Raw genomic sequence first — 22,546 nt, forward strand, 5'->3', positions numbered from 1 at the left:
GGCTTCTGTATTGGAGAGACTGGCTCTTGAATTCAGTAATAATTGGTCCATTGCTGGTTTATTTAGCCAAAATAATAATGTGATGCCTTATTTATTTAAAAAAAAAAATTATCAGCACCTTGTTTGGATAACGCACATCACTGCAACTTGTCACAACATACATATTCATCATTGCAGTGCCGTGTGCTAGGGGTCCGGTCCGTATTTTATTGAAGCCGATCTTCACCTTCTTTTTCCATATTCTATATTATTCTTTCCACCCTCCTTTTTTATACAATTGTATATACATATATATATATATAATCTTTTTTTTTTTTAAGTACCTTTTATTATGTAACTGACCTAAACTTGCCTTGGCAAGAATGGCATAGCCCACAGTCCCCCCTGGCATACTTGCATCTCGCATCCCAGGAGCCTTCTGGGCAATCTACAGCACACTGGGGTGGGGACCCTCTGATTCTCAGACTATGGACTGTCTTATGGATACTGAGAGAATCTTAGATGCCCCAACAATTATATCTCTCTGCCACAACTGTTAACTCTGTCCCTGCCCTCCTGGTCATTTTGGGCATTCCCACCCAGTTTTGGGTTCTAGCTCTTCTTGTTAGATTGCCCATGATATAAAATAAATATAAAATCTGTGTTGTGATTAATACTAGTAGATGCTCATTTAAGGGCAACTTGTGTTTTAGGCTTACTGGCCCTTTAAGTAGGAGCTGAAGACCTGTGGGCCATCAAAGGACTTCACACCCCTCTGTGTATGAGCGGAGATGTGTGTGGGGGGGTGACACAGACAATTCATGGTGTAAATGGGCTACACTGTGACTTGATGGGGCCTCTCCGGCACTCCCTTTATGTCTTCTCTACAGGCACAGTAGGAGATGAAAGATCAGCGGAAAGCCATGTTGGAGGATATGAACACCCACATTTCATACAAGGGCAGAGCACATAGCCTGGGGGCCCTATACACTGCCCCCCGTCTACACCAAATATCCTCCTGAGTCAGCACAAAACATTCATTCTGATCCATGTATCTACAGGATACATTATCTATCTATCTATCTATCTATCTATCTATCTATCTATCTATCTATCTATCTAAAATTACTAATCTCATCTATCTCTGTATCCATCTATCTTTCCTTCTATCCATCCATCCATCTCCATCCATCTAATTATCTACTGTATCTATCTACCTATCTATGTTTTACCCATATCAATAATAACTAATCTCAAACCACTCGCTCTTTCCTTCCTCTTTCCTTCCATCCATGCATCCACATCTATTCATATTTATCTATCTATCTATATATCTATCTAAGTGTATTCTTATCTACAGTCTATAATTTCTAATCTCATCTCACCCTCTCTCCATCCATCTATCTATCCATCTATCCATCCATCCATCCATCCATCCTTCCATCCATCTCTATCTATCTATCTATCTATCTATCTATCTATCTATCTATCTATCTATCTATCTATCTAACTATCTATCTATCTAAGTTGTACTCATATCTACAGTATCTGTCTATAATTACTAATTTCATCTCTCTCTCTCTCTCTCTCTCTCTCTCTCTCTCTCTCTCTCTCTCTCTTCTCTCTCTCTCTCTCTCTCTCTCTCTCTCTCTCTCTCTCTCTCTATCCATCTATCCATCCATCTTTATTTATCTCCATTCATCCATTCATCCGTCTATCTATTTATTTATCTAGTCTTAATAGATCTTATCTATCTTTATGAGTGAGTGAGAAACTTGTATAGTGCAACAAATGCGAACTGAATCGCCTCAGGGTGATCTCCATCCATCCATCTATCTCAGTTGATCCATCCATCTTTCCCAACGAATCCATTTGTCTGTTTGTCTATCTATCTATCTTTTAACCATATTCATAATTATCTCATCTCAGGCCCCGTACACACGACCAGTTTCCTCGGCAGAATTCAGCTTCCGACCGAGTTTCTCGCTGAATTCTGCCGAGAAACCCGGCCGTGTGTACACTTTCGGCCGAGGAAGCCGACGAGGAGCTCGGCGAGGAAATAGAGAACATGTTCTCTATTTCCTCATTGTTCTATGGGAGCTCTCGTCCCGCCGAGCTCCTCGGCGGCTTCAGTGCTGAACTGGCCGAGGAACTCGATGTGTTTGGCACGTCGAGTTCCTCGGCCGTGTGTACGAGGCCTCACTCTCTCTTTCCATCCACCCATCTATCTTTAAATCCATCCATCCACATCAATCTATCTATCTATGTTTATTCATATCTACAGTCTATAATTGCTAATCTCATCTCACCCTCTTTCCATCCATCTATATCTATCTATTTATATCTACAGTATCTGTCTGTAATTACTAATCTCATCTCTCTCTCTCTTTTTCTCTATCTCTCCATCCATCTATCAGTCTATCTATCTATCTATCTATCTATCTATCTATCTATCTATCTATCTATCTATCTATCTATCTATCTATCTATCTATCCATCTTTATCTATATCCATTGATCCATTCATCCGTCTATCTATCTATCTATCTATCTATCTATCTATCTATCTATCTATCTATCTATCTATCTATCTATTCTTAATTGATCATATCAATCTTTATAACATTCTCCATGCATCCATCTATCTATCTATCTCAACTGATCCATTCATCCATCTATCTATTAATCTTTCTCCATTAATTCATTTGTCTGTCTATCTATCTATCTATCTATCTATCTATCTATCTATCTATCTATCTATCTATCTATCTATCTATCTATCATCCACCTATTCCTGATCGATCATATCTATCTTTATAATATTCTAATCTCATTTTATCTCTCTGTATAATACATAGGTTATTTACATCCTGCACAGTTCACTGAGAATAATGTACTTACAGAACTCAACCTTGTTGTATCTTTCCACTGTCATATTGTAACAAATGGTCAAGAAGAAAAAGGGAAGAGGTGATAGAGAGGAGTAAAGCTGGGAATAGACATAGATTTTTTTGTTCAGTCTGTGGGCTAAAAATAAATTAAAAGATTCCTCCACCAAAGTTCAGATGGACAAATCACCCAGCTGGGCTATTGCATTCTGTCAGAATATCTGAACAGAGGCTGCATCTGATTGGATGCAGGCACTGCTTGGCCAACAACGTTCAGTCCAGATTATTTAAAGGGATTGCAAAGGTTAATAAAGAAAAAATAAATAAATAAATAACAAACATGTACTTACCTACTCTGTGGAATTGCACAGAGTAGGCGGGAACCTCCTCTTTTCGGATGCCTCGCCGGCACTCCTGGCCCCTTTTCCAGTGAGGCCCCGTACACACGACCGAGTTTCTCGGCAGAATTCAGCCAGAAACTCGATCGGAGCTGGATTCTGCCGAGAAACTCGGTCGTGTGTACACTTTTCAGCGAGGAAGCCGACGAGGAACTCGTCGGGTCGAATAGAGAACATGTTCTCTATTTCCTTGTTGTTCAATGAGGAAAGTTGGCCCGCCGAGATCCTCGGCGGCTTCAACACAGAACTCGACGAGGAACTCGATGTGTTTGGCACGTCGAGTTCCTCGGACGTGTGTACAGGGCCTCACAGTTTTTTTCCTGACGAGATTCTTGCCCGTGTGTACGAGGCCTAAGGCCCCGTACACACGACCGAGTTTCTCGGCAGAATTCAGGCAGAAACTCGATGGGAGACGTATTCTGCCGAGAAAACCGGTCGTGTGTACACTTTTCGCCGAGGAAACCGACGAGGATCTCGTCGGGCCAAAAAGGGAACATGTTCTCTATTTCCTCGTTAGTCAATGGGAAAAGTTGGCTCGCCGAGATCCTCGGCGGCTTCACAAGGAACTCAACGAGCAAAACGATGTGTTTCGCCCGTCGAGTTCCTTGGTCGTGTGTACAAGGCTTCAGAGGGTAACTCTGATGGGCTCTGATAGGGGCTCTGGTGTAAGGGAGGATTCTAAATTAAGGGCAGACTTGGATAGGGACTATGGTGTAAGGGGGACTCTGAATGGGATCCTGAGATAAAGGGAGACTCTGCTAGGTTCAAGTTTATTTGGAGTTTCTTTACTTTGTTTTACTGAAGTTTTTTTCTTTCTTTTAAATTACCGGTATACTGTATAATGCTGATTAGAAAATATGTATTTTTTTGACCCACAATTATTTGTAAAATATTAAAATTAAATGCAAACCTTTTTTTGGGGGGTTTAAGCTTTAGACAGGTATCTGCACCCCCCCTCCCCCTGAAAGGTGTCAAATGTGACACCGGAGGGTTCCGATCAGCGGGAGTTCCACTTTTGGGTGGAGCTCCGCTTTAAGTGTGGCCCTTGTACTGAAAAATACCCCTGGCGCATATGAACAATGTTGACTATTTTGCTCAAAACTGTTTTCAGAACTTTTTATCAGTTTTTGGACTACTCATAATACAATTCAGGCCTCGTACACACGACCATTTTCCTCGATAGAATCCATCAAGAAACTTGGTGGGAGAGCTTTTTTGCTTTTGTGTACGTTTTTCATCGAGGAAACTGTCGAGGAACTCGACGAGGAAAAAAGAGAACGGGAGTCTCGATTTCCTTGTCGTGTTCCTCGTCGGGCTGGTTTTCGACGAGAAACACGTTCGTGTGTATGCTAAGAAACACGCGCATGCTCAGAATAAAGTATGAGACGGGAGCGCACCTTCGGTAAAAGTAGCGTTTGTAATGGAGATAGCACATTCGTCACGCTGTAACAGTCTGAAAAGTGCAAATCGTCTCTTACCAAACTTTTACTTAACACGCGGTAACATGAGATTAGCAAAAGCAGCCCCAAGGGTGGCGCCAGTGGAATCGAACTTCCCCTGCCATTGTATGTGTTGTACGTCACCGCGTTTGAGAACGAGGAGATTTGGTCTTGACAGTGTGTACGCAAAGAAAGCTTGTCTAGTTTCTCCACAAGCCTGACAAGGAACTCGTTGAGGAAAACGATGTGTCTTTTCCGACGAGTTCCTCGGTCGTGTGTACGAGGCCTGATACTTTTAAAAAAAGTTTGTGTGTACATTTTGAGCAGGTGGCACATGGACCCTGCTGTAATGTTATATTCTAGTTACTGGTGCTATTCATTTATCCAAAAAGAAATGATTTTTTGCTTTATAGCCCCATAGCGGCAGAGGATACAGTGGCTCTCAGAAGGACGTGCTGCGTGTCATGGAGTGTCATGGAGTCACATCATTGTGTTCTTCTTTCTGCTACCTGTCACTTGTATTCATCAGTGTCAGCACACACAGGATATAAACAAACAGTCTTCTATTATTATGCAGATATGGAGTAACTAAGGCTAAGAGGGGGATGGGAGATCACAGTCCTTTGTGCAGGATGTCACATTGTCACCTCACTGGTGAAACCGTAATAGATCTTTTTTCTGAAAACTCTTCAGACTTAAAAAAAATAAAAAATTAAAATGAAAAGAAAACTGTTTTTTTTTTTTTTTTTTATAAGATCGGTTGCACATAAGCTGCCCACTAGTAGAATTACATTTGAAAAATTTAATTTGTGAAACGTTTGTTCTATATAATGGTCAGTGGGATCAAACCAACAATCGTTTTCAACTGTAGTGACAGGAAATTTTCGAAGAAGCAGGATGGAAATTTTTTCTCAAACAAATTAAATTCTGTTTTTATTTGGGAAAAAAAAAAATATCTTTATTGTAATGCGCATGTTCTGGGCAATAAAGAACCCTGTTTAATACGTCTGGGGATCCTATTTATGTAGCAGGTCTGGATGTAATTTAAGGGCTTTTAAATGATGATGGCACAATGGTGACAAGGTTGAATGTTCTGACAAAACAATTGTTCAGAATTTAAACAACAACAAAAAAATGAATAAATAAAAAAACAAAAGGGGAAAAAATAGTAAATCATTTAAAATAATAATATGTAGATGAATAATATTAGAATAAATAATGTGTAATATTAGTTTAAATAAATAAATAATTTTAAAATAATGATATGTTTTATATATATATATATATATATATATATATATATATATATATATATATATATATATATATATATATATATATATATTGAATAATATTAGAATAAATAAATTAGATTCATTATTATTAGATTCAATAAATGAATCATTAAAAAATGATTATATATATCTATCTACACATGTATATACACATGTATATACACGTATATACACGTGTAGATATATATTTATATATATATATATATATATATATATATATATATATATATATATATATGTAATGTATACATGTGTACATATAAATATATATACATGTGTACATATAAATATATATATATATATATATATATATATATATATATATATATATATATATATATATATTTTTTTAATGATTCATATATTGAATCTAATAATAGTGATTTGAATTTATTTAATCTAATATTACACACTACTGTATTCAATTTATACAATATATATATTAATCTTGTAATTATTTATTTATAATATATATATATATATATATATATATATATATATATATATATATATATATATATATATATATATATAAAATTATTCTGTATTTTTTTTATATATATATATATATATATATATATATATATATATATATATATATATATATAAATATATAAATATATATATATATATAAATAAATAAATACAAAATAATATATATTTACCAAGAAAAATACTTATTTTATCCGCCATATATATATATATATATATATATATATATATATATATATATATAGCGGGTAAAATAAGTATTGAACACGTCACCATTTTTCTAGGTAAATATATTTCTAAATGTGCTATTGACATAAAATGTCATAAAATTTTTTTAATTATTATTTTATTTTACTAGTAATGGCGGCGATCTGCGATTTTTATTGGGACTGCGACCTTATGGCGGACACATCAAACACTTTTGGGACCATTCACATGTATACAGCGATTAGTGCTACAGTAGGTGAACCCGATTTTGTGTCAATCTCGCTCTCTTTCTCAGCGAGATTGAGCACCTACGAGCCCCATCGCGGGAGCCAGCGCCGAGCTGGCTTGCCGCGATGGAGACAGAGCCGTCATAGAAGCGACGGGAGATCCGACTTGGATTCCCGCCAATTCTACACGTGTGCAGCGTTTGTTATGAATCCTGAAGGGGAAGTCCCCGCCGGATTTTAAATAAAAATCCGGCATGGGTCCCCCCCTCAGGAGCATACCGGGCCCTTAGGTCTGTTATGGGTTGTAAGGAGAGCCCCCCTACGCCGAAAAAACCGGCGTAGGGGGTCCCCCTACAATCCATACCAGACCCGTATCCAAAGCACGCTACCCGGCCAGCCAGGAAGGGAGTGGGGACGAGCGAGCGCCCCCCCCCCCCTCCTGAGCCGTACCAGGCTGCATGCCCTCAACATGGGGGGGTTGGGTGCTCTGGGGCAGGGGGGCGCACTGCGGCCCCCCCACCTCAGAGCACCCTGTCCCCATGTTGATGAGGACAGGGCCCCTTCCCGACAACCCTGGCCGTTGGTTGTCGGGGTATGCGGGCGGGAGGCTTATCGGAATCTGAGAGCCCCCTTTAATAAGGGGGCCCCCAGATACCGGCCCCCCACCCTAAGTGAATGAGTATGGGGTACATCGTACCCCTACCCATTCACCTGCAAGAAAAGTGGTAAAAACACAAATAAACCACACAGTGTATTAAAATATTTTATTTTTCTGCTCCGGAGGCCGCCCCCTGTCTTCTTTATTAGCTCTTTTACCAGGGGGGGCTTCTTCTTTGACGTCTTCGGGTGGGTGGGGGCCGCCGTCTGGTTCACATGGGTAGGTACAGAGCATGATGGGACTGTGAGGCCTATATAGGTCCGATGCAAGGCGCGCATCCGTCATTTCAGCGAGGAGGACCGGCGAGTCAACATCGGGAGAAGAAGAGAAGTGAAGAACATGACGTCACAGCGCGGAAGAAGAACTCATCACAGCACGGAAGGAGAAGACGTACAGAACGGAAGAAGACACCGGACAGCGAGACGAAGAACCGGGGTGCGCCGAGTCAACAACGGAGAGCGGCGAAGACAGAAGGAGAACCCCGGAGAGTTGAGAAGACCCGTCGGGATAGCGGAAGAAGAAGAGCCCCGCCGAAGACGCCGGAGGAAACCCGCCGGGGGGGTGGGGGCTTTTTTAAAAGCCACCCCCCCCGGCGGTGGAAGAGAACCAGACGGCGGCCCCCACCCACCCGAAGACGTCAAAGAAGAAGCCCCCCCTGGTAAAAGAGCTAATAAAGAAGACAGGGGGCGGCCTCCGGAGCAGAAAAATAAAATATTTTAATACACTGTGTGGTTTATTTGTGTTTTTACCACTTTTCTTGCAGGTGAATGGGTAGGGGTACGATGTACCCCATACTCATTCACTTAGGGTGGGGGGCCGGTATCTGGGGGCCCCCTTATTAAAGGGGGCTCTCAGATTCTGATAAGCCTCCCGCCCGCATACCCCGACAACCAACGGCCAGGGTTGTCGGGAAGGGGCCCTGTCCTCATCAACATGGGGACAGGGTGCTCTGAGGTGGGGGGGCCGCAGTGCGCCCCCCTGCCCCAGAGCACCCAACCCCCCCATGTTGAGGGCATGCAGCCTGGTACGGCTCAGGAGGGGGGGGGGGGCGCTCGCTCGTCCCCACTCCCTTCCTGGCTGGCCGGGTAGCGTGCTTTGGATACGGGTCTGGTATGGATTGTAGGGGGACCCCCTACGCCGTTTTTTTCGGCGTAGGGGGGCTCTCCTTACAACCCATAACAGACCTAAGGGCCCGGTATGCTCCTGAGGGGGGGACCCATGCCGGATTTTTATTTAAAATCCGGCGGGGACTTCCCCCTCAGGATTCATAACAAACGCCGCACACGTGTAGAATTGGCGGGAATCCAAGTCGGATCTCCCGTCGCTTCTATGACGCGCTTGCTGGGATGTGCTGTCACCATTCCAGTGAGTGTGAGATGTCGGCGAGATCTCGGCACCCTGTCGCCGAGTATCAGCGCGACGCTGTCGTGCTAAAAGCACAATATCACAAACACCTACTGTATAAATATGCACTGATTACTGTATAAATGTGACTGGCAGGGTAGGGGTTAACACTAGGGGGCAAGGAAGGGGTTAATTGTGTACCCTGCATGGTGTTTCTAACTGTGGGGGGAGGTGACTGACTGGGGGAGGTGACCGATCTGTGTCCCTATGTACAAGGGACACAGCATCAGTCTCCTCTCTCCCTGACAGGACGTGGATCTGTGTGTTTACACATAGAGCTCCACGTCCTTGTCTGTTTAACCGCCGATCGCGGGTGCTTGGCGGACATCGCGGCCGCCAGGCACGCGCATCGGCATCTTAGTAATGCGTCGGGGGCGCGCGTGCCCCAATGGCCTTCCGGCAATTGAGAGTAGTGTTGAGCGGAATACGCCATATTCGATTTCGCGATATATCACGAATATATAGCCGAATATTCGTGAAATATTCGCTAAAATCGAATATTCGTGATATTTTATAAAAAAAAAAAAATTGCGAAATTTCGCTAATGCGAATGCGAAATTGATTGCAAATTTTTGATAACTGTGGTAGGAGAACTCTGATTGGCTCTGATGCAAAAGAAGGGCGGAGAAAGTATTAGCGAATATTCGGAAATCGAATATTCGGAATATTTTATCAAAAAAAAAATGTTGTGAAATATTTTGACAACTGTGGTAGGAGAACTCTGATTGGCTCTGATGCAAAAGAAGGGCGGAGAAAGTATTCGCGAATATTCGGAAATCGAATATTCGCGATTGCGAATATTCGGCAACATAAAAGGATCGCCTCAGCTTAGCTACTCGGCCCAGGGTCTCTAATCATACCAGCAATGCTTTTAGACGTCGATAGGATGTGATCTGTTTTAAAAATAAATTTGAAAAAATACGAATATTCGGAATAGCGAATATTGGCCGCGAAATTCGAGTTATTCGCGAATTTTCGAATATGCCATATTCGTAACGAATATTCGCAATGCGAATATTCGTGAGCAACACTAATTGAGAGCCACCTTAAGGCCGTCTTTATACAATAGGCGGGATCTCAAGTGGTTAAGGTGCCCTTTTACCTCCTGTGTTGCCAGTTCCAGCCCATTCTTCCGTGAGCCTCTTCTATGAACTCTGATCTTTAGTTCTTTCTATCGATTTTCTATTGGATTTGAGTCAGGTGATTGGCTGGGCCATTTTAGCAGCTTTATTTTCTTTCTTTGAAACCAAATACCAAACCAAGTTTCCTTGGCTCTGTGTTTGGGATGATTGTCTTTCTGAAACGTCCTCCCTCGTCTCATCTTCATCATCCTGGTAGATGGCGGCAGATTTTTATCAAAAATGTTTTGGTACATTTTTCCATCATTCTTCCTTCAATGATATGAAGTTTGTCCGTACCGTATGCTGAAAAACAGACCCGCCCCCTCCATGATGTTCCCACCTCCAAACTTTACTGTTGGTATGGGGGGGGGGGGTGTGTTTGGGGTGATGTGGTATTTGACCTCCAAACATGGTGTGCATTATGGCATCCAAAAATTTTTAATCTCATCTGACCAGACTATACTCTCCCAATATTTCACAGGCTTGTCTATGCTGGGCAGCAAACTTTAACATGCGTTTTCTTCATCAATGGAGTCTGGTGAACGTGCATACAGGCCATGGCGATTGAGTACTTGTTGTTGTGTTTGAAACAATTGTACCTGCTAATTCCAGGTCTTTCTAAAGCTTTCCACAAGTGGTCCTTGGCTCGCAGAGAACTCTTCTGATAATTTTTTATACTCCTCTGTTAGAAATATTGCGAGGATCAATATGGTGAAATGATGTTCTTTCCACTTCCAAATTATGGCTCCAACAGTGCTCACTGGAACATTCAAAAATTTTGAAATCCTTCTGTAACCAATGCCATCAGTGGGCTAGATTCAGGTATCATTTACGGCGGCGTATCTCCAGATACGCCGCCGTAATTTCAAATCTGCGTCGGCGTAGCTTTACGCCGATTCTCCAAGGCAGATACGTCGAAAAAATAGGCTTCCTCCGCCGACGTAACTTGAATGCGGCGGCGTATAATTGTGTGCAATATTACGTTGGCCGCTAGGGGCGCTTCCGTTGTTTTCGGCGTAGAATATGCAAATTACCTAGATACGCCGATTCACAAACGTACGTACGCCCGGCGCAATTTATTTACGTCGTTTACGTTAGGCTTTTTTTGCGTAAGGTTGCTCCTGCTATTAGGAGGCGTAGCCAATGTTAAGTATGGACATCGTTCCCGCTTCGAAATTTTAATTTTTTACGTTGTTTGCGTAAGTCGTTCGCGAATAGGGCTGGACGTAATTTACATTCACGTCGAAACCAATGCGTTGTTGCGCCGTACTTGGGAGCAATGCACACTGGGATATGTAGACAGACGGCGCATACAAAACGTCAATCACGTCAGGTCATCATAGATTTACATAAAACACGCCCCCCTTCCACATTTGAATTACGCGCGCTTACGCCGGCCCCATTTATGCTACGCCGCCGCAACTTACGGAGCAAGTGCTTTGTGAATACTGCACTTGCTCCTGTAAGTTGAGTCGGCGTAGCGTAAATACAATACGCTGCGCCGCCGTAACTATGCGCGCCCCTACCTGAATCTAGCCCAGTATGTTTAGTAACAATAAGGTTGCAAAGGTCTTGAGAGAGCACTTTGCTTTTACCCATCAATAGATGTTTTTTGTGTGACACCTTGGTAATGAGACACCTTTTTTTTTTAGGGCATCAGTTGAGACTGGACCAGCTGATATTAATTTGGGGCAGGATTGCTTTCTAATTACTGATAGATTTCATCTGGTGTCTTGGCTTTCCATGTCTTTTTGCACCTCCCTTTCTCCATGTGTTCAATACTTTTTCCTGTGTCATTCCAATTTATTACACATAACTTCTGAACTTATTTGTTTTGGTGTTTTTGTATGTATGGATGGGTATGGGTTGTTACCGACATCTGGTGAAAATGTCATCTCAATAACCTTTAGAAACATATTTACCTAGACAAATGGTGACGTGTTCAATACTTATTTTACTCGCTTTATATACTAGTATATATATATATATATATATATATATATATATATATAAAATGTCATATGTCTATACTGTAGCTGCTGGCTTTTTAATAATAGGACACTTACCTGTCCTGGAGTCCAGCGATGACAGTACCACTGCCAGCCAATGTCGGGTGCAGCTGCCGCCATTGCTGGTAAGGGAACCCCGCAGTCAAGCCTTGCAGCTACACAGCCGGTTCCCTACTACGCAAATGCGCAAAGCACGCTGCGCTTCCTGAATAGCGTGGCGGCAGGGGGGGAGGGTAAGGGAGCCGAACTTCTGATATATGCTGCAGCGGCGGCGTCCAATGGAAGTGGGAAAGGGGGATCTCTCAGAAACAGGTCCCCCTTCCCCCCTCCCCCCGAAAGGTACCAAATGTGGCACCAGAGGGGGAGAGGAATCAGATGAGCAGAAATTTTTCTTCATTTCAGCTGTCAGTGGGGGAATCCTGCTGACAGCTAAAAGAACTGAGTCTGAAAGTATTGGAAAGCATTTGCACGAGTATTGGCACTCAGCCAAATATTCATGCAGAGGGCGTCTAGCGGGGTGGAATGTACTGGGCCAGAGTTAGGCTTTAACCACTTCCATACCAGGCACTTACGCCCCTTCCTGCCCAAGCCAATTTTTAACTTTCTGCGCTGTCGCTGTTTAAATGACAATTGCGCGGTCATGCTACACTGTACCCAAACAGAATTTTTATCATTTTGTTCCCACAAATAGAGTTTTCTTTTGGTGGTATTTGATCGCCTCTGGGGTTTTTATTTTTTTGCTATACAAATAAAAAAAAGACCGGAAATTTTGAAAAAAAAATTATTTTTTATTTTTTTTCTGTTATAAAATTTTGTAAATAAGTACGTTTTCTCCTTTACTGATAGGCACTGATAAGGCGGCACTGACGGGCACTGATAAGGCAGCAGCGATGAGGTGGGGCCAATGAGGTGGCACTGACGATGGGCACTGATATGCGGCACTGATGGGCACTGGTAGGTGGCACTGTTGGGTGGCACTGATATGCAAAACTGATGGGCATTGATAGGGCATTGATAGGCGGCACTGATGGGCACTCATGGGTGGCACAGTTGGGCACTGATAGGCGACACTGATGGGCACTGAAAGGCTGCAATGGTGGGCACTGATGGGCATCGATACATGGCACGTATGGGCACTGACATGCGCCACTGATATGCAACACTGATGGGTATCTCTGGTGGCACTGGCAGGGATTTTGAGTAGGCACTGGTTGTCAGCTGCCTGGGCATTGATTGACAGCTGCCTTGGCACAGGTTGGCATTCCCTGGTGGTCTAGGGGGCATACCTGGTGGTCCAGTGTGGATGCCCATCCCTGGTGGTCCTGGGCGGCATGCTGGTGGTCCTGTGCAGTGATCCGGGGGGGGGGGGGGGAAGCGCTGATAAACTCTCAGCACATACCCCCCCTGTGAGGAGAGCAGCCGATCGGCTCTCCTCCTCGATCAGCGGCTCTTCCTGTTTACATTGTGATCAGCCGTAGGCTCTTTACCAAGATCAGTGTAGCGGTGTGTCAGACTGACACACCGCATCACCGTGATGCGCGGCCTGCAGGACGTCAATAAATGGTTGCCTGAACTTTTGCAGACGCCATTTTTTTGTTTTCTGTCATTTTGAAAGTGTAAATGATGGAAATAAAATCTAACATTTTTGACATATTATAAGAATGTCTAATCTGTAATTTGATGCCTTTTGGAGATTTTTCCATCTTTCCTTGGCTTCATTATGCACATTAATACAAATTTTTACCTGGGGTGCCCAAACTTTCGATCCCCACTGTATGTATAGATGGTAATTACATATATACAGTATCTCACAAAAGTAAGTACACCCCTCACATTTTTGTAAATATTTTCTTCTATCTTTTCATGTGACAACACTGAAGAAATGACACTTTGCTACAATGAAATGTAATGAGTGTACAGCTTGTATAACAGTGTAAATTTGCTGTCCCCTCAAAATAACTCAACACACAGCCATTAATGTCTAAACCACTGGCAACAAAAGTGAGTACACCCCTAAGTGAAAATGTCCAAATTGGGCCCAAAGTGTCAATATTTTGTGTGGCCACCATTATTCTCCAGCACTGCCTTATCCTTCTTGGGCATGGAGTTCACCAGAGCCTCACAGGTTGCCACTGGAGTCTCTTCCACTCCTCCATGATGACATCACAGAGCTGGTGGATGTTAGAGACCTTGCGCTCCTCCACCTTGAGGATGCCCCACAGATGCCCAATAGGGTTTAGGTCTGGAGACATGCTTGGCCAGGTTATCACCTTTACCTTCAGCTTCTTTAGCAAGACAGTGGTTGTCTTGGAGTTGTGTTTGGGGTCGTTATCTTGTTGGAATACTGCCCTGCGGCCCAGTCTCTGAAGGGAGGGGATCATGCTCTGCTTCAGTATGTCACAGCACATGTCATTCATGGTTCCCTCAATGATCTGTAGCTCCCCAGTGCCGGCAGCACTCATGCAGCCCCAGACCATGACACTCCCACCACCATGCTTGACTGTAAGCAAAACACACTTGTCTTTGTACTCCTCACCTGGTTGCCGCAAACACACACGCTTGACACCATCTGACACCAAATACGTTTATCTTGGTCTCATCAGACCACAGGAGATGGTTCCAGCAATCCATGTCCTTAGTCTGCTTATCTTCAGCAAACTGTGGGCTTTCTTGTGCATCATCTTTAGAAAAGGCTTCTTTCTGGGACGACAGCCATGCAGACCAATTTGATGCAGTGTGCGGCGTATGGTCTGAGCACTGACAAGCTGACCCCCCCACCCCTTATTTCCCAAAGACAACCTCTGGATATGATGCTGAGCATGTGCACTCAACTTCTTTGGTCAACCATGGCGAGGCCTGTTCTGGGTGGAACCTGTCCTGTTAAACCGCTGTATGGTCTTTCAGGGTCTTGGCAACAGTGGCAGCTGGTTGCAGACAGACGGGCTTGTGCGGGTGGCAGGCAGTGGCTTCTGTCTTCTCTCAGCATTACGGTGGCTTCTGCCATGTGGCTCCTCCCTCCTCATCCTAGGCGTCCAATAGTATCGCCTGTCCTTTTAGCCAATCGGGTGACTGGTGTCAAAACCCACTTCCTGATTGGCTGGGAGGAGGACCAGTGTTACAACAGTGAATATTGATTTACTGTTGTAACACACCTGGGTGGGCTCAGAGCGCACTCTCTGCGACCCGAGCCCACACTTTATTGAAGCCTATTAGAGCCTCTGGCTTTAACCGGTGCTTAAAAAAAAAAACAGCCCCTCTGCATTGGAATCCATGTGCCAGTGTCCTGAAAGGTGCCAGACGCATGGAAAGGGGAGGCGGCGCTCGTGCGCCACTAATGGATGGGCCGTCCCTGCTTGGCAATCTTCTTATAGCCTAGACCATCTTTATGTAGAGCAACAATTTTTTTTTTCAGATCCTCAGAGAGTTCTTTGCCATGAGGTGCCATGTTGAACTTCCAGTGACCAGTAAGAGAGAGTGAGAGCGATAACACCAAATTTAACACACCTGCTCCCCATTCACACCCGAGACCTTGTAACACTAACGAGTCACATGACACCGGGGAGGGAAAATGGCTGATTGGGCCCAATTTGGACATTTTAACTTAGGGGTGTACTCACTTTTGTTGCCAGTTGTTTAGACATTAATGGCTGTGTGTTGAGTTATTTTGAGAGGACAGCAAATGTACACTGTTATACAAGCTGTACACTCACTACACAACATTGTAGAAAAGCGTAATTTCTTCAGTGTTGTCACATGAAAAGATAGAATAAAATATTTACACAAATGTGAGGGGTGTACTCACTTTTGTGAGATACTGTACACGGGGACAGCCATGTTAATTCATTCTCATACACTTTATTTTTCCTTTACTAAAATATACAGTACAATATGTTAGTTTTGGAAGCCTTGTCCTAAAAAACGACATGGCGAGGGCTGAATTCCCCTTTAATGTGGGTCTAGGCGCACTTTGAAGGAATTAATACACGAGGCCCCCAATGTTTGTTTATTGAAGTGAGAAAGTTAATGAAGTGAGAAGTAAAATAATGGGTGTCACATATATATTACATTTCCCCCGTCGTATGAGGCGCACACCAAACATCTGCAGTGCGGGGAGCGGGGGAAGGCGGGGGCGTACGCGCTCAGCACGGCGGCGAGGGCAGAGCCATGTCCTCACTTTCTCTCCGGTGACAATTATTTTCAATGTCTAAGGATCAGCGCCGGGTTTTAAATTTGATTTTCACTTCCCTGGCATGTAAACCTATATAGAGAAAAAATAAACAGACATTCGAATCCGGCCATATGTAGAGGGTTAAAGAATAGAGGGGGGGGGGGGATCGACGCAGTCAGAAGAATAATTCAAGCCATACGTTTTAGTGTTGTCCTTATAGAAAGGGGTAAAGGCTTAAAGGAAAATTATAGTCTCTTTACAGTGTATATATATATATATATATATATATATTTTGTATATTTATAATTGTATAAAAGTAATTAAGGTACCTTGCAATAAAAGAGGTGCTTAGATTGCATCACCAATGTGTGTATATGTACATTAAATATATATATATATATATATATATATATATATATATATATATATATATATATATATATAAATATATTATGTATATTTATTATTGTATAAATGTAATTAAGGTATCCTGCAATAGAAGAGGTGTGTACATTACATCACCAATGTGTATATATACAGAATAAATATATATATATATATATATATATATATATATATATATATATATATATATTATATATAGGGCCAGATTCAGAAAGATCAGCGGATCTTTCTGCTGGCGTAACATCATTTACGTTACGCCGCCGCAAGTTTTTCAGGCAAGTGCTTTATTCACAAAGCACTTGCCTGTAAAGTTGCGGCGGCGTAGCGTAAATCACGCGGCGGAATTCAAATTCGGCGGGTAGGGGGCGTGTATCATTTAAATGAAGCGCGTCCCCGCGCCGAACAAACTGCGCATGCGCCGTTCCTGTAAAATATCCCAGTGTGCATTGCTCCAAATGACGTCGCAAGGACGTCATTGGTTTCGACGTGAACGTAATTGACGTCCAGCCCCATTCACGGACGAGTTACGCAAACGACGTAAAATTTTCAAATTGCGACGCGGGGACGACGGCCATGCTTAACATAGGATACGCCACCTAGGGGGCATGTTTATCTTTACGCGGCGTATCTCTTACGGAAATGGCGTATCTTTACTGCGACGGGCAAGCGTATGTTCGCGAATCGGCGTATCTACTCATTTGCTTATTCTACGCCAAACTCAATGGAAGCGCCACCTAGCGGCCAGCGTAAATATTGCACCCTAAGATACGACGGCGCAGGCCTTAGTCTTAGTACGCTGTTGGATCATAGATGCATTTTTCCGCCGGCCGCTAGGTGGCGTTTCCGTCGAAATCTGCGTTGGGTATGCAAATTAGCTAGTTACGGCGATCCACGAACGTACGTCCGGCCGGTGCATTTTTTTACGTCGTTTACGTTCAGCTTTTTCCGGCGTATAGTTACCCCTGCTATTATGAGACGTACTCAATGTTAAGTATGGCCGTCGTTCCCGCGTACAATTTTGAATTTTTTGCATCGTTTGCGTAAGTCGTTCGCGAGTAGGAATTTGCATAGAATGACGTCACCGTCGCAAGCATTGGCTTGTTCCGGGTTAATTTCGAGCATGCGCACTGGGATACCCCCACGGACGGTGCATGCGCAGTTAACGTCGGGTCACAACGTATTTGCATAAAACACGCCCCCATCACTTCCATTTGAATTCCGCGCCCTTACGCCGCAAAAGAAACACTACGCCGCCGTAACTTACGGCGCAAATTAGTTGAGGATTCAAACCAAAAAAAAGTAAGTTACAGCGGCGTAGTGTATCTTAGATACGCTACGCCCTGCGCATTAATGCGCCGATGTACGTGGATCTGCCCCGAGTTGTCTATAACTCTCCGGTGGCCTGATATAGGTATGTATCTCCTATGCTCCTCAGCTCCATCTAGTGACCATAAAGTGGTATTTTACTACTCCCTTATAATAAAAAGAACATTATTTCAAAAGAGAAAATAGCCCAAAGAACATTCATTGTTCCCTCCAATCCACAAAACAAATGTGCATGTAGATTCTCAGGCCAAATGGCTATGCAAATTAAGCCCTTCATGACCGCGCTGTAGCCAAATGACGGACACACTTTGCTGGGAGGCCATCATATGAAGTCTTCCCGTACTGCCTGTGCGCCCCCTGCGGCGTGTATTGGCAGTGATCTATGATTGGGGTAAAGAGCCAATCGGGGTAAAGAGTCGGCTCTTTACCACGTGATCAGCTGTGTCCAATCACAACTGATCACACATGTAACCAAGATTTGCTGGTTATTGGCAATCCTACCCTCACATCTCTATGACCGTCGGAGGACCTGGCGCGACTTTATGACGTCACGCCCTGTACCCGGAAGTAAACAAAGCCGCTATCGCGGCTGTCGGCATGTAATCGGTGATTTTTTTTTCACAATCTCATGCTTGTAAGCCTGTAGGAGAGATGTGGGGTCTTATTGACCCCACATCTCTTCATAAAGAGGACCTGTCACAGTGATTTCTATTACAAGGGATGTGTACATTCCTTGTAATAGGAATAAAAGTGATCAAAAAAAAAAAAAAAAAATGTCAAAAAAGTGTAAAAATAAAAAAACTAAGTAAAAAAAAAAATATATATTTAAAACGCCCCTGTCCCGGTCGTTCGCGTGCAGAAGCGAACGCGCATGCAAGTCCCGCCCACATATGTTAACACCATTCAAACCCCACATGTGAGGTATCATCGCGTGCGTTAGAGCGTGTGCAACAATTCTAGCACTAGAACTCCTCTGTAACTCAAAAATAGTAAAAAATAGTAAAAAAAAATATATAATGTTTGGGGGTTCTGATTAATTTTCTAGCAAAAAAATTGTGATTTTTACATAAAGGAGAAAAGTGCCAAAATAGGCCCGGTAACGAAGTGGTTAATTTCCTTGAAGAGCACTGAAGTTTTCACACACTTGGTTCACCCAGTCCCCCTTTTGTATAAGGGTTTGCCAGTTGGCCTTTTTTTTTGCACAACTTTTTTCATGCACTTTTTTGGAACGTAATCGTATATTTTTCACTTTATGAGTCATTCTATTAATATTTTTTTTATTTATTTTTATACACTTGTTTTTGTAGGAGTGGACTTTATGCCCTTACATTTCTGTCATGTGTATTTTTGCACAGCGAATTGTCTTGTAGATTAGTGCACCTGTTTCTTCTAATTATCACTGCCAATCAGTGTCACCTATCATTTTCATCCATCAGTGCCGCCTAACAGTGCCCACTGCCCATCAGTGCAATTAGTGCTGCCTATTAGTGCAGCCTCATCAGTGTCCATCAGTGCCACCTTTTTAGTGCCACCTATCGGTGCCCATCAGTGCAGCCTATCAGTGCCCATCAGTGCAGCATATCACTGCCCATCAGTGCCACATATCAGTGCAGCCTCTTCAGTGCCTCCTCATCAGTGCCCATCAGTGCCACCTTATCAGTGAACCATATCAGGTAAATAAGGTGAAGAATTACTTATTTACAACATTTTATACCAAAATATTTTTCCAAAACTTACGTTCTTTTTTTGTTTGTTTGGCAAAAAATAAAAAACCCGTTGTTAATTAAATGCCACCAAAAGAAAACTCTATTTGTCTAAAAAATTTTTTTCTAAAAATGATAAAAAGTTTGGGTAGTCTGGATCACTTTCATGAGATCTGTGCTATTAAAGAATCACCTCCTGCAATGCTGACTTTGATGGGTAACAATGCTGCTCCTCCCTTTCTTGCATGGCCATCCGATTTTCATTCCTTACCCCTCCCTGTTCTGCACCCTTAACTACACCTAACCTGTTCACCACCTCATTGATTAACCACTTCATTACTGGGTACTTAAACCCCCTTCGTGCCCAGACCAATTTTCAGCGCTGACGCATTTTGCATGACAATTGCGCGGTCATACAACACTGTACCCAAATTATATTTTTATCATTTTTTTCCCCATAAATAGAGCTTTCTTTTAGTGGTATTTGATCATCTCTGCGATAAAAAAAATTTGCGCTATAAACAAAAAAAGACAGAAAATTTAGAAAAAAAACACAATATTTTTTACTTTTTGTTATAATAATATCCCGATTTTTTAAAAAATAAATAAAAATTTCCCTCGGTTTAGGCCGATACGTATTCTTCTACATATTTTTGTTAGAAAAAAATCACAATAAGCGTATATTGATTGGTTTGCGCAAAAGTTAAAGCGCCTACAAAATAGGGGATAGATTTTTTTTTCTTTTTTACTAGTAATGGCGGCGATTTTTTGGTCAGGCCTGCGATATTGCGGCGGACGTATTGGACACTTTTGACACAATTTTGGGACCATTCACATTTATACAGCGATCAGTGCTATAAAAATGCACTAATTACTGTATAAGTGTGACTGGCAGGGAAGGGGTTAACACTAGGGGGTGAGGAAGGGGTTAAATGTAGTCCCTGGGAGTGATTCTTACTGTGGGGGGAGGGGACTGACTGGGGGAGGTGACCGATGCTGTGTCCCTATGTACAAGGGACACGGCATCGGTCTCCTCTCTCCCTGACAGGACGTGGAGCTCTGTGTTTACACACAGAGCTCCACGTCCCTGCTGTCACCGCCGATCGCGGGCACCTGGCGGACATCGCGGCCGGCAGGCACGCGCATCGGCATCCCAGCGGTGCACCGGTAACAGTGTTTTCCCGCTGCGCGCCCCCAGCGGCGCGCACAGGGAATGTAAACAACAAGACGTCCACCCGGCACTTGAGAGCAGCGCTGTGGTCGTCTTTCGTCTACAGCGCGGATCTCAAGTGGTTAATAATAATAATAATTATTCACTTCCTATTTTTTTCCTTTCTTCTTTTCTGGCATTTGGTGATTACAAGAACTTCCACAAGATCATACCTTCATTTTTCCCAGTGCAATGCCCAATGGAGTCGTATCACAGTTTACTTCTTATTCACGATCCAGCAACCATCCAATGGGTACAATTGTCTTAGGTCCTATGTTATCCTCGCATTTAATTTTTTGCCACATCTATACGTTTCGTCCTTAGACTGATCTGATAATGTTTAATACACCATTATTTTAAAAAATAAATAAATAATAATATTCCTTTTTTTTTTCAGGATCTACTGTTGAGAAAGGACTCTTCCTATCAGTGATAGCGGGACGGGACACTGTTGAAGAACCTCGGCAGAAAGTACTCTGGGACATCTCTATTACCCCGATTGTGTTGGATTAGAACGCCTCTGAAAATGAAGATCCATCTTTTTATTGGGACTGTATTAACCTTCATTGTACACACAAGGATATGCCAAAGCATCAAATGGCTGTAAGTTTTTAATTTAACGAGTACCTTGCATTTATGTGTGTTTGACCTAATTTGCCCCGCCATTGGAATGTACTGGAACTACAGCCAGAAAAAAAAAAAATCTTTTGTGGCAATACTCACCTTCATTCCAGAGATGCTCCCTCACTGATTCCGTTCCACCGTCAGATGTCCTCAGTCTTTGAGGTTATCATTTGATGATATATAAGGCCCTGTTGAAACTTGAGCGACGCTACTTGTGTCGTGTTTTTTGCACTTTTTTGCCAGTTTATTTGACCTAATTTTGCCCAGCAATGGCAATGTATTTAAGCAGAACTCAAAAATGAATAGCAATAGCTCATTAAAGACAAACAAACCAAAAAAAAAGAAAATAAAACCTTTGGCTGCAATACTCGCCTTCATTTCAGAGATGCCCCCCTCACTTATTCCATTTCACCACTAGATGTCCTCAGTCTTTCAGGTTAAATGGTGGCCAGCACCATCCAAACCACTTTGCCAAGGCTTTCATGGACCTGCCCCCCAGCCTATGACTGGACAGTGTAGGAGAAGCACACTGAGGGGCTCATCTCTCTGTCACTCCACTCTCTCCTCCTACCAGCATGTCTCTTATCAGTACAATAAAGTGGAATTCCACCCATAAATATAACATGACATCAGTAGTTTTAAAAAAATGTCATTAGTCCTTTAAGAAAAAAAATATATTTTTAGATGCCTTCAAAGTGTTGTTGCTAGGCAGAATAGTTCATCTTCCCACTTCCTGCACCTAGGTGCTTAAGCTTCTTAACCTACACCGCACAGACTCCTGGGAATGTAGTGGGTGTAACTTTCCAGGAGTCTGTGCACTCCCCAGTCTCGAAGAATCATGTGACTTGGACAGAACAGGTGCTGAAACCTGATCTGAAACCTATTACACTGCTTGTGCAGCACTGAGCATGTGCGAGATCTGCAAGGCTGAAATCCAGGAAGTCATACAGTCTGGCTTCATGATGCCCACACTTAAGATGGCCCCAGTCAATTT

At 42.9% G+C, this 22,546-nt stretch overlaps 1 protein-coding gene across 3 annotated transcripts in view; it reads left to right on the forward strand.

Annotated features, from left to right (window-relative positions):
* The window catches only part of WNT11 (Wnt family member 11), a 160,648-nt gene that overhangs the window by 60,184 nt on the left and 77,918 nt on the right, over nucleotides 1-22,546 (forward strand). For all 3 annotated transcript variants that reach the window (XM_040340021.1, XM_040340020.1, XM_040340019.1), the window contains exon 2: nucleotides 21,326-21,531. In XM_040340021.1, coding sequence (XP_040195955.1) covers nucleotides 21,455-21,531 — 77 coding nt within the window. In that variant the 5' untranslated portion in view covers nucleotides 21,326-21,454. The remainder of the gene's footprint in view (nucleotides 1-21,325; nucleotides 21,532-22,546) is intronic.

Source organism: Rana temporaria, chromosome 2 (assembly GCF_905171775.1).
Source record: "Rana temporaria chromosome 2, aRanTem1.1, whole genome shotgun sequence".
Lineage (NCBI taxonomy): Eukaryota > Metazoa > Chordata > Amphibia > Anura > Ranidae > Rana > Rana temporaria.